We start from the raw sequence: 17223 nt of genomic DNA, 5'->3' as shown, positions 1-17223 counted from the left end.
TTGCCGACCATTAAGGCAATAGCCCGACCATCGCGGGAAGTATTTCATATTACCATGTTAAACCTTCTAGGTCATCCAATACCCCCTTTCCGTGTGTCGCCAGATCCTCGCCTACTAAATAAACAGGATTCGCCACGAGTAATTGAGGTTGACAATTGGGTTCCGATATACAACTCCTTGAATCCCATATTACTTTTTCGGGGTTGATTTAACTTTTATTTCGGGACTTTTATTTTTAAAAGTCCGAGTTTAACTAGTTCTATCGGACTCAAAAAATAAAAATCCGAAAATAATTTTTATATTGATTCAAATATATTTAAAGTCCAAAATTAATAGTTTTGCAAGGAATTATATTATAAAAGGAATAACAGTTTCAGCCTCTGTTCAGGACACCTTATTTGCGGTAACTAAGAGAAGAATTTTGCTTATATTCAAGTGTTTCGTTACTTTTTTACATTTAACTGTAATATTGTACAAAAATTGAAGGTATATTGATGCAATGCAACTCTGTTCTTCCTGCTGCTCTTCATTTCACTTCATTCGACTGCCTTTTACAGTCTTCCACTCAATCCGCTACATAGCGTCAATTTAAGGGTCTGGCAAAGTTAACATTCGGATTTTAAGGTATTTGCCTATTTTGTCTGCTTGGTTCTATATGAAATCAAGAATTATGCGTTTGACATCTTTTTTATTAAAAATATACATTTTTATTTTGTCTTTTTTGTGCCTTTTTTGATTTTATCGCCTTTTCTAGGTGCTTTGCCTTTTTTTTGCCTTTTTATATTCACCATGCATTGTCTTACGGACTATTTATATAAAATCGTTTCAATTTCAATATTTTCAAGTACAGAACACGTTTTTATTTCAGGAAGATTTTAAATTACTTAAAAGTTGGATATTAGAACGTAGATTTATAGCGATTTTTTCCTTTAAATAATAAATGCCTTTTATGCCTTTTTTGAAAACTAATTTTGCCTATTGCAAATTTTTGTTGCCTTTAAATCCTAAACTTGTTCATAACCATATTTTTACTTATCCATATCAATTGGCATCAGTTAACCTAAAAATCGTGAAATTTTCTCAACAATTTAGAAAACGCAAAAATTACAAATATATATGTACCACTAAAAAGTCTCTTAGTCAAAACGTATTCAAAACAAAAAATACAATCTACAAAAAGTGAATAAATTCTCCATCTCAAATATTTTTAGGTTATGGATGTGGTTGACTATGGTATGGTTATGGCTAGGGCATTATGTTATAGCACCATTGACCAACTACATTGATTTCCATAAGTTTGGTTGGATCAGCTGTTTTATATGGATATGGATACTTAACGGCACTTCAATCTGCCGAACTACACAGTTAACAATGAGCTTTATCGTTTTCATCAAGCAACGTCACCGTCTGGTCCTTGCTTTAGCATACAAATATTTTTGGTCCTTGATATGGCAACTCCTTTTGTTGAATGTAATGAACCGGTACTTTTAAAACTTTCACTGTGCCGTTAACCGATGAAAGTCTAAAGCGGAAATAATTTTAAATTAAATTCTAATAATTTCAGCGGCGTTTAATTTTGCCGTTTTAAATAAACTTGTTAAATATGGATTCCTTATTGTTGATCAATTATTTTGAGAAACAAGCGAAAGTCAGCAGCCATCTGCAAGAACTAATGGCGCAGGTAACAAAATGTTTATTGCGCAAAGAAGAGCAAAGCAGTTTGGAAAAGTGTAAGCAAAAAACATTTAAATAAGCATTTTGTTAAATAAATATTTTACTTACATACATATAAGATTTACTTAGCTAATATAATTTTAATTTTGTTCAACTACAGCCCTTCAACAAGAAACATTAACCCTTACAATGGATGTATATGAGATGGAAGGTGTTTCAAAGCAATTAAAATTACAATACGATCAGCATCGCGCTGGAGAAGAGGGCATTAATACAATTTATAAATATGCTATACAATTTTGTACACAAATACAAAATATTGATTGGAATGCACAAATGCATTGTAAGTTGGAATTAATGCAATTGCAATGCCAAAATGAGTTACGCGAATTGAGCGAAGAATATGAAATGGCACAAAAACGTAGAAGCGAATTACAGCAGCGGCCAATAGGTATGCATAATGAGAGAAGTGTGTTTATAACTTATATTAACTAGTTTTTGTTTTTGATTTCAAGTACAAATGGCTCATACCGCGCAGAAAGAACTTTTTGATGTTGAGGCGAAAATGAATCAATCCAAACAAACAGCGTTTGAACATCAAACCAAATTGTTGGATCGCCTAACGGATATGAGAAACGAGCGTAATGCTACTATTGTTTATTTGGTGGAAGGTAGCAAAAAAATAGTTGATCTGAACAAAGAGGTAAGAAGCTAGACTTCGTAAGTACAAGTGGGTGATGTTAACTTTTATGTTTAGAACAAGTAAGATTCCCTATTAGTGACAGAGGGCGAATGCCATATAATAATAACACATAACATGCCCAATCTGGCAATTCACAAGGTATCGCATTCGTCGTAGGCGCTATGTTTTAATTAAATTGTTTATTGACAACCATAGAAACAACTAAACACGCAAGACTTCACAGTGAATAAAACACTATTGTGAATTTCCAGATTGAATTTAATATTTGCACGTTTTATGTACTGGTTGCAATAGCAACTTTCAATAAGTTCAGCATAGAATGAAGGATCGAGCCCCATATGGTTAACTTCAGAACCCTTTTCCAATTTTGGTAAAATTTGCAATATTTTGTATGAATGATTTTAGCTGCAGCTTGTAATCGAAGCCATTGCATTACTCTTACTCTCACTGTTCTTTTTGTTCCTCTGCGTCCCCTAACCTTCCCTAGTCCTTTGCTGGTTCTCTTCTGCTGTATTTTAGTCCTTCCCTCCCCTTCTCACTGTTTTCTTTTTTTATATCCTTTTCTCCTCTTCCCCATCTCTTTAACGACTCCTCAATTTTGCACTTCTTTTCTGTCCCTTCTCTTCTAGCTTTTCTCTACCTTTCTTGCTCTCATTATGTTCGTCTTGCCTTCAGCTTTTCCCTCACAATCCCTATCGACTCCCGGCCCCCCGCTTTGGTAATTCTTCTCTTCCAAATCCACTCTCCCTACCTCTCCTTTCTCTTTCTTTTATCTTTTTCAATATCCTTTCTCTTTTCCTTTTTTCCTCCCTCTTTCGTTTTCCGCAATCCACACTCCCACAGTCTATCCCCCTCTCTATTTGTCCTCCAAATCGTCCATCCTTGTCTTATCATACTCGAACTCTCTTTCCCTTTATACTCCCCCATTCCCTTTTTCTACGTACGCTCTATTTCCCATGATAGAAACACCTACAAGGTATAACCGTCTCTGACATGATTGACGTTTTTCCCCATTGAACAAAATTATCAACAGATTTGAATATTTTTCTTTGTTTATTTCTTAATTCCTTTGTTGTGGGATACATTTTTAAATTTTATACTGCGCAAAAACTTAGAAAAGAGTCATGGCCTACCAGAAGGGAGAACGGTTATACCTCGTAAGCGTTTTTTCGTGCCATTCCCCAACCAGTTTCCCTGTTCCAATTTTACTTCTCTTTCTTATCCTAAGCCCTTTTTCCATCTAGTTTTCCCCTCGGTCTTTTAGCTTCCTACCTTTCTTGCACATCATCCCCGTTTTCCCAAATTTAATTGTTTATTCCTCTTGCTCTCCCATTCATAATTTCAAATATGTGTTTACTTTTCCATATATTCGAAATATTTATGTGAATGTGGCATATCTATGATATGGAGGGGCCTGTGCCCTGTATAGTACACTACACACACTTATGGTTTTCGTTGAGCTAATTTAGGATCCAGGTCTTTAAAAAGGGGGGAACAGATCATCCCTCTACGTCTTGGAATAGTTTGCCATGACCACCTGTGCGAAGAGCTTTTGTCAGCTCAAGCGCTACGAGCACTGTTCTAAGTCCTAAGTTGAGTTTTTCTCAATTAAGTCCTTAACTTACCTGGTTGTTTGTAGCATTCTGATAAAACAAATCACAACTGCACTCTTGACCTTTTTCCGACGTTATAGGCCGTAAAAGGGTGTGAATCCGCATGTTCCGATGCCTAAACCCAACTGTCTTGGAAACGGCGCTATCTCAGAGCACAGTTTAAGATTGACTTATTGATCAAAAATCGTGCAGTTTCAGAATTTGGACGAACCTCACGTCTTAAAATTTAGTTGTGCCCTCTGTTCAGTAATTTGTCCCAAAGCGTACTATCTCATCGTGTAAAACATTTATTTAATATTGAGGACAATGGGTTTTATACTCTATTTTAGTAAGGACAGTTTTCGACGAAAACATTTTTGAATTCATATTTTAAGAAACCGATGCTTCAAGTTTGAATTTACTGAGTTTCTTCTTTATAGATTGAAGATGAAAAAAGCTCTCATGAACATCAAAGAAAGGAACTACTAAGACAGAAACAGGAACTGATATCGAAACTGCAAAAACATAGTGCCAAAGTAGGTTAAATGGAAAAGTCTGTCGACACTTATAAGTTTTACTAAACTCTCGCTAATTTCAGCTTCCCGATGCATCTGCTGGAAACATTGAAGATAAAGAAAGTTTACCGCAAATAGGAAACGCGCCTGTAACTATAACAAAGCTTGAGCCATTTCCTAATATGGGAAAGGGCTGCAATGCGACGACTGTTTGTGCAGAGCAAAAGAAACTGAGTTTTGTAGAGCTTTTCAAGGAATGGGGAACAAAAAGACAACTGCAATTTCAACCAATTATGAACAACGCAGCAAATATGTTTCCAGAAAAATCACCGATCACGACACCGAAAGAGATCTTATCTACAAGCCTGACAGTAAGCAACATAATTATAAATCACATTAATAAACCGTTGACAAATGTATGCATAGAAAGCACACCACGATCTATATTGCGACGCCCAGATGGAGATGAGAGTGACACGCTGTTTATACCAAAGAAGCGGGTACGCTTTGCTGATCAAGAAGTGGTTGAGTCGAATGATACCTTTTTTTCTGAGGCTGGCTCGAATGAAATTGAAAGCGCGTATAATGCTAAGGAAAACGGAATCAAAAATCGAGGGAACGCTACATTTGTGATTGAGCAGAGCGCAGATATCCCATTCAAAAGTGATACAGAGACTATAGAAATTTTTAGCACTGGAGAGATGGAAAAAAGAGAAACAATGCGTGCAGAAGGGCTTACCAAGCAGAAAGTAAATAAACCAGTTTTCGTTAAAGCAAATAAACTGCTCAAGAAGGCAAAACTAATGGGCTCCCAAAAAATGACAAACAAAGGCTTTAAATCCTGCAAGAGTAGAGTTGACAATGGGAAATCCAAAATTGAAATTCAGCAATGCCGCATTATCAAACCGTTCAGCACTAAATTACCAACCGTGAGTTAATACGCATCTAGTTTTTTATCTTCCCAAGACTAAAGAAGATATTTTTCGTAGAAACTACCCATCGACCAAGAGGAGCAAGCTATAAAATCTCCAAAAACCCGAAACTCTTCCACAAATGCTTCACCTGCAACAAAAAGTGAAGTTAAAATTTTCAAATCACAACAAAGGCCGCCAAAGCGAAAGGCTGCAAAGCTGAGCGACTGTGAGGTATATTTCCGTAAATTCCTTCAACAGCAATCTGATTCTGATGAAGATAACAAAACCGGCAAAGCTACTACAACGGCTTTGTTAGCATTTGAAAAATCCAGTCATACCAAAGAAGAAGAAAACTCCAAGCCAAAGCGCAAAAAATCTGAAACTGATTTTGATCGCTTCTTTCGCGAAACTCTTAATAACGGATCCCATGAGAGCGATAATGATCCCTCAAAGTTAGGCGAAGCTGTCATAAGCAAGGAAGGCGATGATGGATTTCTACAATTCAGTACGAAGCTTGATGAGAGTTCTGCGTTTTTCGGCAATAACGTTGATGATTTTTTTGCTGGACCATCAAATAATGAAAAGGATGATGGTAATTTTTTGTCATTCGAATTTGATGGTGAAGTAACGCGTAAAACGGATGATTTCTTATAATTTGATTTTTAATTTTTTCTGAATTCAAATCTGGAAAATATTTGTAGTTTACAACTTCTTATTGTTATTTGTTTTATGCGTTTTTATGTTTTTAAAACTGAAAAATAATTAAATCCATGAAAGTAATAAAATATTTTACTTTTTATTATATCAGGGGTGCACGTATTTATCCAACGTTTTACGTTCAATTATAATTATGAAAAATATTCACTGAAGGTTGAAAATATTTTATAAAATAAAGAACCTGAAAACCCTACTGGACACCTTCATAATAACACACTGAACGGTTTCTGTCAAATAAAGTTTGCGTAACCGAAGTTGGCGAAAACGGGCCGAAGTCTCTAAAACTTCCAGTATTCTGGATCACAGTTGTTGAGGTTCGCAATTTATAGGCCGTAACGGTTAAGGCGCTACGTGGGTTAATCGGTTTATCAAAACTAATGTCGATTTTCGTATATCTCCTGAACCAACCATTTTTTTAGTTTTTTTTTTTTTTTTTTTTGGGTTATATAGCTACCTACTTGTAGATTAATCCACAATTTGATATAAATTTCCATCATTAACCTTTCAAGGTAAAAACAGGAATTTATTGGTGCATAAACGACCCAGCACCTAAATTGCCCTATATCTTCTTAACCAAGAAAAATTTTCAAAACTTGATTTTCATTATAAAGCCACCTTATTGTAGACTAACCTACAATTTGATGCAAGGTTCTATCATTAAGGGTTCACTTTCTACGTGCGATTTATCGGTTGATCAATCAGTGCTGACTACTAACTGATTTTTGTGTATATCTCTTGAACAAAGCAAAATTGGCATCAGTTATTAGTGCCTTAACCTAAAAATCGTGAAATTTTCATAAAAATTTAGAAATAGCACAAATTAAAAATGTATACCACAAAAAAGTCTCTTAGTCAAAACGTATCCAAAACAATAAATACAATCTACAAAAAGTGAATAAATTCTCCAACTCAAATATTTTTAGGTTATGGATGTGGCGAAAAAACAAAAATCAATTGGTTGACTATGGTATGGTTATCGCTAGGGCGGTATGGTATAGCACCATTGACCAATTACATTGATTTCCATAAGGTTGGTTGGATCAGCTGTTTTATATGGATATGGATACGTCAACCGCACTTCAATCTGCCGAACTACACAGTAAACAATGAGCTTCATCGTTTTCATCAAGCAACGTCACCGTCTGGTCCTTGCTTTAGCATACAAATATTTTTGGTCCTTGATATGGCAACTCCTTTTGTTGAATGTAATGAACCGGTACTTTTAAAATTTTCACTGTGCCGTTAACCGATGAAAGTCTAAAGCGGAAATAACAATTTTAAATTAAATTCTAATAATTTCAGCGGCGTTTAATTTTGACGTTTTAAATAAACTTGTTAAATATGGATTCCTTATTGTTGATCAATTATTTTGAGAAACAAGCGAAAGTCAGCAGCCATCTGCAAGAACTAATGGCGCAGGTAACAAAATGTTTATTGCGCAAAGAAGAGCAACGCAGTTTGGAAAAGTGTAAGCAAAAAACATTTAAATAAGAATTTTGATAAATAAATATTTTACTTACATACATATAAGATTCCTATAACATTTACTTAGCTCATATAATTTTAATTTTGTTTAACTGCAGCCCTTCAACAAGAAACATTAACCCTTACAATGGATGTATATGAGATGGAAGGTGTTTCAAAGCAATTAAAATTACAATACGATCAGCAAAGCGCCGGAGAAGAGAGCATTAATACAATTTATAAATATGCTATACAATTTTGTACACAAATACAAAATATTGATTGGAATGCACAAATGCATTGTAAGTTGGAATTAATGCAATTGCAATGCCAAAATGAGTTACGCGAATTGAGCGAAGAATATGAAATGGCACAAAAACGTAGAAGCGAATTACAGCAGCGGCCAATAGGTATGCATAATGAGAGAAGTGTGTTTATAACTTATATTAACTAGTTTTTGTTTTTGATTTCAAGTACAAATGGCTCATACCGCGCAGAAAGAACTTGTTGATGTTGAGGCGAAAATGAATCAATCCAAACAAACAGCGTTTGAACATCAAACCAAATTGTTGGATCGCCTAACGGATATGAGAAACGAACGTAATGCTACTATTGTTTATTTGGTGGAAGGTAGCAAAAAAATAGTTGATCTGAACAAAGAGGTAAGCAAACATCTAGCTTCGTATTACGTATGGGTGGACCATAATGAAAGGGGTGTTAGAGGCGTTGGTTCCACATTACAATTAAAGAGATGGTTGGCGTCATGTGGGGACACATTGCAAGCGGGGCATACATTTTGTATGTCGGGGTTGATTCTGGATATGTAAGAGTCTAACCTGTTACAGTAGTCAGAACGAAGTTGAGCTAGAGTGACTCGCATTTCCCTGGGGAGTATGCGTTCCTCTTCCACAAGTTTTGGGTACTGTTCTTTGATTCACCGGACAATTCCCGGCATAAAGGTCCGATGCCTGTTTGTGGAGTTCACCAAGGACCTGCTTGTGCTTTTTGCTTCATACGGCTGAGTTCTCAGGTGCCGTATTTCCACAAAATGCTTACGGAGATGACTTCGTAAGTCCCTAGGCGGTGTTGGCTCATCAATGAGATGTCTGTTGGGATGCCCAGGTTTCTGGGTATTCAACAGGAACTGTTTGGTTAGCATCTCATTTCTCTCCCTGATGGGGAGTATTCTCGCCTCATTATGTAGATGGTGTTCTGGGGACATAAGAAGACAGCCCGTGGCGGTTCTGAGAGCAGTATTTTGGCAGGCCTGTAGCTTATTCCAGTGGGTAATTTTTAGGCTTGGGGACCATATAGGGGACGGGTAGATTGCAATCGGCTGGCCAATTGCTTTGTATGTGGTAATGAGCGTTTCTTTGTCTTTTCCCCAAGTACTGCCAGGAAAGGATTTGAGGATTTTATTACGGCTCTGGATTTTCGGTACAATTGTGGCAGCATGCTCACCAAATTGTAGATCCTGATCAAACGTCACACCCAAGATTTTGGGGTGTAGGACAGTCGGTAGCGTAGTGCCATCGACGTGGATGTTCAAAATGGTCGACATTTGGGACGTCCAAGTTGTAAATAGGGTCTCGGATGATTTAGTCGGTGATAATGCCAGGTTTCGCGGGGCGAAAAAACCGGAGAGATCAGGGAGGTAGCCGTTTATTCTGTTGCAAAGCTCATCGATCTTTGGGCCCAGGCCAGTGGCCATTATTGTGCAGTCATCGGCGTAAGAACTATAGTAACTCCTTCTGGTGGCGAAGGTAGTTTTGATATGTAGAAATTAAACAAAAGTGGGGATAGGACACCACCCTGAGGCACCCCTTGTTTAATTCTTCTTGGCTTTGATATTTCGTTTCAAAATTGCACCGATGCATGCCAACCACCAATATAATTTGCGGTCCACCTTTTAAGACATGGGGGAAGGGTAGACCCTTCCAAGTCTTGCAGTAACGTGCCATGGTTTACCGTATCAAAAGCTTTTGATAGGTCTAGCGCTACGAGTACTGTTCTATGGTGGAGCTTCTGATTTAAACCACAATTTATCTGGGTGCTAATGGCATTTAGCGCGGTGGTGGTGCTTTGGAGTTTTCTAAAGCCATGCTGATGACAGGCTAGCTGCAAATTTGCTTTGAAGTGGGGGAGCACAATGGCTTCAAGCGTCTTGGCTACTGGCGATAGGAGAGATATCGGGCGATATGACTCTCCTATGTTAACTGGTTTCCCAGGCTTTAGTAGCGGGACCACCTTGCCCATTTTCCATTTTTCGGGTATGACAAAGGTGGAAAGAGACAGGTTGAAGACATGTGCTAAATATCTGAAACCCTCTTTCCCTAGGCTTTTAAGCATCGGCATGGCTATGCCGTCTGGGCCCACTGCTTTGGATGGTTTAGCATGACCGATGGTATCCTCAACCTCTTTGGCGGTGATGGTAATTGGTGACGCGCTGAACTTATGTTTACGTGCGTGTCTGTTGGCCCTCCGTCTATTTTTGTCGACCGTAGAATGCATTATGTATTGTCGGCAGAAAGCGCTCGCGCATTTTTTCGTACCCGACAGCACTTTGTCGCCAAAGGCGATGGCAACTTTGTCATTGTGCCTAGACTTTACAGTGGACCAGGCTTAGGTGGCTTAGGTGCTCCTCCCATTTCGCCCGCTTGTGTTCATCCACAAGCAATCTGATGCGTTGGTTTATATCCCTTATTTGGGGGTCGCCGGGATCTTGCTGTCTTATAAGGTCACGTTCTCTCGCTAAACTTGCCGCCTCTGCCGGGAAGTGGGGCCGAATTTGGGGAATTCTACCGGCGGGAATGAAACGAGCCGAGGCGGATTCAATGACCATGCGGAAAGCACACTCCCCTTGGCGGGCATCAGTTGGGATAGGGAGGGCAGCAAAGCGGTTGTCTGTAAAGGATTTGTATTCGTCCCACTTTCCTTTTTTAAAGTTAATGAAAGTGCGTTTTTCTGCGACGATGAAGTCGGCGGGACGCTCGAACGAAATAAGTATAGGCAGGTGGTCGGATGCCAATGTTACCATCGGCTGCCAGTTGACGCAGTTTACGAGTTCTGCGCTCACGATTGAAATATCCGGCGAACTGTGACAGCTTCCTACCATACATGTGGGGGCGTCTCCGTTTATAGTGCAGAACGTCGTTTCTTCTATTTGATCCGCTAGCATCTCACCCCTACTGTCCACCCGCAAATTTGAATGCCATAGATCGTGATGGGCATTGAAATCGCCTAAGATAATGCGATTGTTTCCAGTGAGTACGCCGCTGATATCAGGGCGGTATCCACTGGGGCAACAGGTGGCAGGAGCGATGTAGATGTTGATGATTTCTAGATTTGCATCGCCCGACCGGACAGATAATCCTTGACGTTCTAAGACACTGTCCCTGCGGTCGATGTCGGGATCAAATATATGATATTGCACAGTGTGGTGTATGATAAACGCGAGGCCGCCTCCATTTCCGCTTTCGCGATCTTTTCTGTGGACATTATACCCAGAAAAGGTCTGCAATGCAGATCTTGCTGTGAGTTTAGTTTCTTGAATCGCAGCAATGCGTATGTTGTGCCGCTTCATGAAGTCGACTATCTCCGTGATCTAGCCGGTAAATCCATTACAGTTTAACTGCAGAATTCTGAAGTGCATAGACAGACTTCGCCTGGGTTGTGAAAGGCCAGAACGCGGTTGCTGTTGAGGCCCTGGGACTAGACGTCCTTTGGTAGACATTGGGGTACCCGGTGTATTTGGGTATGCAGCCTGGCAACATGGCGCAATGAAACCCGTCGGGGGGTTGCCATCGCGGAGACCAGAACATCTAGGAAAGTGGCACCGTCCATAGCAGGAGCTGCATTGGGCGGATGTTGCAAACGTATATATTCTGTACTGGCAAACGGTGCAAAGGGAGGTAGGGACTAAGGGTCTGTTTCCCTGACCTACACAATTGCTGCCGGAAAAGGGGGGATGAAGACGGGGGCAGGAGCTGATGCTCGGCATTGCTCCCGACTCTACTACGGAGATTGTAGGTATGAGTGGGAGCAGCCGTGTGAGTTGGTGGCGCCGTGGGGCGCGAGCAACAGGGGGAACTTGTTGTGGCTTGCTGAGCAGCGGGGCTGCTGGAAGGTAGCGGGGCGCGCTAAGGCGCAGACTACGGGACGTCCTAGGACGTGAAGAGCATGGAGCCACAAAGGATTTATAGAAGTTACGTGGGCGTCTGGTTTTGGGGTCTAGCCCAGAACAACCTGTCCGATCCATCCCTTACACGAGACACACTGACAAGAGTATGACCGTCCTAAAAATATTCTTTTCCGACAGATGCAGCAAAACCATTTCTCAGGACCGGGGTCAGGAGACGGACCCGGATTGGGTTCGATACCTTCCCGGAGCAAGAGAATATGGAGCAGTCCCTCCAAGGAGCTGTTGGGAGGATGACAATTTGTGGGAAGGACGCAACAATTTAAATGGGGTTACACTGAAATGGCGGTCCTTGGTCGGGGAAAATCCCTAGTCGCTCCGGTACATAGAACCGACGGCCTTGAGAAGCGCAAGATATCGCATTCGTCGTAGGCGCTGTGTTTTAATTAAATTGTTTATTGGCAACCATAGAAACAACAAAACACGCAAGACTTCACAGTGAATAAAACACTATTATTTCCAAATTGCATATAATATTTGCACGTTTTATGTACTGGTTGCAATAGCAACTGTCAATAACTTCAGCGTAGAATGAAAGATCGAGCCCCGTATGGTTAACTTCAGAACCCTTTTCCAATCTTTGGTAAAATGTCTTTGCTATGCAGCTTGTAACCGAAGCCATTGCATTACTCTTACTCTCACTGTTCTATTTCTTCCTCTGCATCCCCTGTTGTTGTTGTTGTTGTTGTTGTAGCGATTAGGTTACTCCCCGAAGGCTTTGGGGAGTGTTATCGATGTGATGGTCCTTTGTCGGATACAGATCCGATACGCTCCGGTAACACAGCACCATTAAGGTGCTCGCCCGACCATCTCGGGAACGATTTATATGGCCACATTGAACCTTCAGGCCATCCCTCCCTCCCCACCCCCAAGTTCCATGAGGAGCTTGGGGTCGCCAGAGCCTCGTCTGTTAGTGAAACGGGATTCGCCGCTCGAAGGTGAGGTTGACAGTTGGGTTGGAGAAGCTATATATTGCGCTACACAACCCCTTGAATCCCCTCTGCATCCCCTAACCTTCCCTAGTCCTTTGCTATATCCTTTTCTCCTCTTCCCCATCTCTTTAACGGCTCCTCAATTTTGCACTTTTCTGTCCCTTCTCTTTTAGCTTTTCTCTACCTTTCTTGCTCTCATTATGTTCGTCTTGCCTTCAGCTTTTCCCTCACAATCCCTATCCATTTCCGGCCCCCCGCCTAACTAATTCTTCTCTTCCAAATCCACTCTCCCTACCTCCCCTTTCTCTTTCTTTTATCTTTTTCAATACCCTTTCTCTTTTCCTTTTTTCCTGCCTCTCGTTTTCCGCAATCCACACTCCCACAGTCTACTCCCCTGAGTCTATTTGTCCTCCAAATCGTCCATCCTTGCCTTCTCATACTAGAGCTCTCTTTCCCGTTCTTCTCCTCCACCATTCTCTTTTTCTACGTACGCACTATTTCCCATGACAAAAAAACCTACAAGGTATAATCGTTTCTGACATGATTGACGTTTTTCCGCATTGAACAAAATTCTCAACAAATTTGAATATTTTACTTTTTTTATTTCTTAATTCCTTTGTTCTGGGATAAATTTTTAAATTTTATACTGCGCAAAAACTTAGAAAAGAGTCATGGCCTACCAGAAGGGAGAACGGTTATACCTCGTAAGCGTTTTTATCATGCCATTCCCCAACTAGTTTCCCTGTTCCAATTTCACTTCTCTTTCTTATCCTAAGCCTTTTTTCCATCTAGTTTTCCCCTCGGTCTTTTAGCTTTCTACCTTTCTTGCACATCATCTCCGTTTTCTCAAATTTAATTGTTTATTCCTCTTGCCCTCCCATTCATAATTTCAAATATGTGTTTACTTTATCATTTATTCGAAATATTTGTGTGAATGTGGCATATCTATGCTATGGAGGGGCCTGGGCCCTGTATAGTACACTACACACACTTATGGTTTCCGTTGAGCTAATTTAGGATCCACGTCTTTAAAAATGGGGGAACAGATCATCCATCTACGCCTTGCAATAGTTTGCCATGATCACCTGTGCGAAGAGCTTTTGTCAGCTCAAGCGCTACGAGCACTGTTCTAAGGATAAAGTCCTTAACTTACCTGGTTGTTTGTAGCATTCTGATAAAACAAACCACGACAGCACTCTTGACCTTGTGCTGACGTTATAGGCCGTAAAAGGATATGAATCCGAACGTTCCGATGCCAACTTTCTTGAAAACGGCGCTATGTTGTTGTTATTGTTGTAGCGATAAGGTTGCTCCCCGAAGGCTTTGGGGAGTGTTATCGATGTGATGGTCCTTTGCCGGATACAGATCCGGTACGCTCCGGTACCACAGCACCATTAAGGTGCTAGCCCGACCATCTCGGGAACGATTTATGTGGCCACATTAAACCTTCAGGCCATCCCCTCTCTCCCCAACCCCAAGTTCCATGAGGAGCTTAGGGTCGCCAGAGCCTCGTCTGTTAGTGAAACAGGATTCGCCGCGGATAGGTGAGGTTGACAATTGGGTTTGGAGAAGCTGTATATTGCGCTGGCAACCTGAAGGGTTGCGCTACACAGCCCCTTGAATCTGGTATTTTAGTCGCCTCTTATGACAGGCATAACTACCGCGGGTATATACCTGACCTCCTAACCCGCTGGAGTAAAACGGCGCTATCTCAAAGCACGGTTTAAGATTGACTTATTGATCAAAAACGTGCAGTTTCAGAATTTGGACCAGCCTCTCGTCTTAAAATTTAGTTGAGCCCGCTGTTCAGCAATTTGTCCCAAAGCGTACTATCTCATCGTGTAAAACGTTTATTTAATATTGGGGACAATGCGTTTTAAACTCAATTTTTAGTAAGGACAGTTTTCGACGAAAACATTTCTGAATTCATATTTTAAGAAACCAATGCTTTAAGTTTGAATTTACTAAGTTTCTTCTTTATAGATTGAAGATGAAAAAAGCTCTCATGAACATCAAAGAAAGGAACTACTAAGACAGAAACAGGAACTGATATCGAAACTGCAAAAACATAGTGCCAAAGTAGGTTAAATGGAAAAGTCTGTCGAACTTATAAGTTTTACTAAACTCTCGCTAATTTCAGCTTCCCGATGCCTCTGCTGGAAACATTGAAGATAAAGAAAGTTTACCGCAAGTAGAAAACGCGCCTGTAACTATAACAAAGCTTGAGCCATTTCCTAATATGGGAAACGGCTGCAATGCGACGACTGTTTGTGCAGAGCAGAAGAAACTGAGTTTTGTAGAGCTTTTCAAGGAATGGGGAACAAAAAGACAACTGCAATTTCCACAAATTATGACCAACGCAGCGAATATGTTTCCAGAAAAATCACCGATAACGCCACCGAAAGAGATCTTATCTACAAGCCTGACAGTAAGCAACATAAGTATAAATCACATTAATGAACCGTTGACAAATGTGTGCATAGAAAGCACACCACGATCTGTATCGCGACGCCCATATGAAGATGAGAGTGACACGCTGTTTATACCAAAGAAGCGGGTACGCTTGACTGATCAAGAAGTGGTTGAGTCGAATGATACCTTTTTTTCTGAGGCTGTCTCGAATGAAATTGAAAGCGCGTATAGTGCTAAGGAAAACGAAATCGAAAATCGAGGGAACGCTACATTTGTGATTGAACAGAGCACAGAGATCCCATCCAAAAGTGATACAGAGACTATAGAAATTTTTAGCACTGGAGAGATGGAAAAAAGAGAAACAATGCGCGCAGAAGAGCTTACCAAGCAGAAAGTAAATAAACCAGTTTTCGTTAAAGCAAATAAACTGCTCAAGAAAGCAAAACTAATGGGCTCCCAAAAAATGACAAGCAAAGTCTTTAAATCCTGCAAGAGTAGAGTTGGCAATGGGAAATCTAAAATTGAAATTCAAGAATGCCGCATTATCAAACCGGCCGGCACTAAATTACCAACCGTGAGTTATTACGCGTTTAGTTTTTTATCTTCCCAAGACTAATATGTCTTCTTTCTTTTTCGTAGAAACTACCCATCGACCTACCACAAGAGGAGCAAGCTATAAAATCTCCAAAATCCCGAAACTCTTCCACAAATGCTTCACCTGCAACAAAAATTGAAGTTAAAATATTCAAGTCACCACAAAGGCCGCCAAAGCGAAAGGCTGCAAAGCTGAGCGACTGTGACGTATATTTCCGTAAATTCCTTCAACAGCAATCTGATTCTGAGGAAAACAACAAAACCGGCAAAACTACTGCAGCGCCTTTGTTAGAATTTGATAAATCCAGTCATACCAAGGAAGAAAAATCCAAACCTAAACGCAGAAAAACTGAAACTGATTTTGATCGCTTCTTTCGCGAAACTCCTAATAAAGGATCTGATGAGAGCGATAATGATCCATCAATGTTAGGCGAAGCTGTCATAAGCAAGGAAAGCGATGATGGATTTCTACAATTCAGTACGAAGCTTGATGAGGGTTCTGCGTTTTTCGGCAGTAACGTTGATGATTTTTTTGCTGGACCATCAAATAATGAAAAGGATGATGGTAATTTTTTGTCATTCGATTTTGATGGTGAAGGAACGCGTAAAACGGATGATTTCTTATAATTTGATTTTTAATTTTTTCTGAATTCGAATCTGGAAAATATTTGTAGTTTACAACTTCTTATTGTTATTTAGTTTATGCGTTTTATGTTTTTAAAACTGAAATATAGTTAAATCCATGAAAGTAATAAAAAATTTTACTTTTTCATGTATCATGGGTACACGTATTTATCCAACGTTTTACGTTCAATTATAATTATGAAGGTTCAAAATATTTTATAAAATAAAGAACCTGAAAACCCTACCGGAAACCATAATAACACACCGAACGGTTTCTCTCAAATAAAGTTAGTGTAACGGAAGTTGGTGAAAATGACCCTAAGTCTCTAAAACTTCCAGTATTCTGGATCACAGTCGTTGAGGTTCGCAATCTATAGGCCGTAACGGTTAAGGCGCTACGTAGGCTAATCGGTTTATCAAAACTAATGTCGATATGCGTATATCTCATGAACCAACCCAAATGACAACGTTTTTGTTTTTGCAATATATATGCACCAACTGTTAGTTTAATCCACAAAATGACATACACTTCTAACATTAACCATTCGTGGCAATATGTTAACTTATCGGTACACAAATGACCCAGCGCCTAAATTGTCCTATATCTCTTGAATCAAGGAAGGTTTTTTTAGTTTTTTTCTTGTAGATCAATCCACAATTCGATATAATCTTCTATCATTAACCCTTCATCCCTATACATTGACCCAGCACCTAAAACGCCCTATATCTTTTGAATCCAGCTAGATTTTTTAAACGATTTGAAAATATCAGACGGTCAAAAATGGTTATGCAATTCTTTGTTAAAAGTGTCCCATCCATTTTTCTTTTTAATGCAGAAGATGCAAACCCTCTTTATCAATTCCACAATACCCTTCCAAATAACT

At 39.8% G+C, this 17223-nt stretch overlaps 3 protein-coding genes across 4 annotated transcripts in view; all 3 read left to right on the top strand.

Annotated features, from left to right (window-relative positions):
• The window catches only part of LOC137239303 (pickpocket protein 19-like), a 126061-nt gene extending 124504 nt beyond the window's left edge, over positions 1-1557 (top strand). The window contains exon 9 of the mRNA XM_067764440.1: positions 1212-1557. Within this exon, the coding sequence (XP_067620541.1) occupies positions 1212-1491 (280 nt within the window). The 3' untranslated portion in view covers positions 1492-1557. The remainder of the gene's footprint in view (positions 1-1211) is intronic.
• Positions 1558-4605: 3048 nt separating this feature from the next.
• Positions 4606-7361, top strand: LOC137241466 (uncharacterized). Its single transcript, XM_067769080.1, has 4 exons — positions 4606-4855; positions 4911-5413; positions 5474-5990; positions 7039-7361. The coding sequence occupies exons 1-4, from the start codon at positions 4741-4743 to the stop codon at positions 7359-7361; spliced, it is 1458 nt and encodes a 485-aa protein (XP_067625181.1). The 5' UTR covers positions 4606-4740.
• On the top strand, positions 7168-16433 carry LOC137239304 (restin homolog). Of its 2 annotated transcripts, XM_067764442.1 has the most exons (7): positions 7168-7320; positions 7418-7583; positions 7699-7989; positions 8054-8241; positions 14693-14788; positions 14850-15695; positions 15761-16433. In XM_067764442.1, exons 2-7 carry the CDS (start codon positions 7457-7459, stop codon positions 16340-16342), a joined length of 2130 nt encoding a protein of 709 aa, XP_067620543.1. In that variant the 5' UTR covers positions 7168-7320; positions 7418-7456; the 3' UTR covers positions 16343-16433. The 2 variants fall into 2 exon arrangements, with proteins under 2 accessions (XP_067620543.1, XP_067620542.1); XM_067764441.1 differs by having other exon boundaries at positions 7168-7583.
• Positions 16434-17223: the final 790 nt, after the last annotated feature.

Source organism: Eurosta solidaginis, chromosome 2 (assembly GCF_040869045.1).
Source record: "Eurosta solidaginis isolate ZX-2024a chromosome 2, ASM4086904v1, whole genome shotgun sequence".
NCBI lineage: Eukaryota > Metazoa > Arthropoda > Insecta > Diptera > Tephritidae > Eurosta > Eurosta solidaginis.
This window is presented reverse-complemented; position numbering and strand designations above follow the sequence as displayed.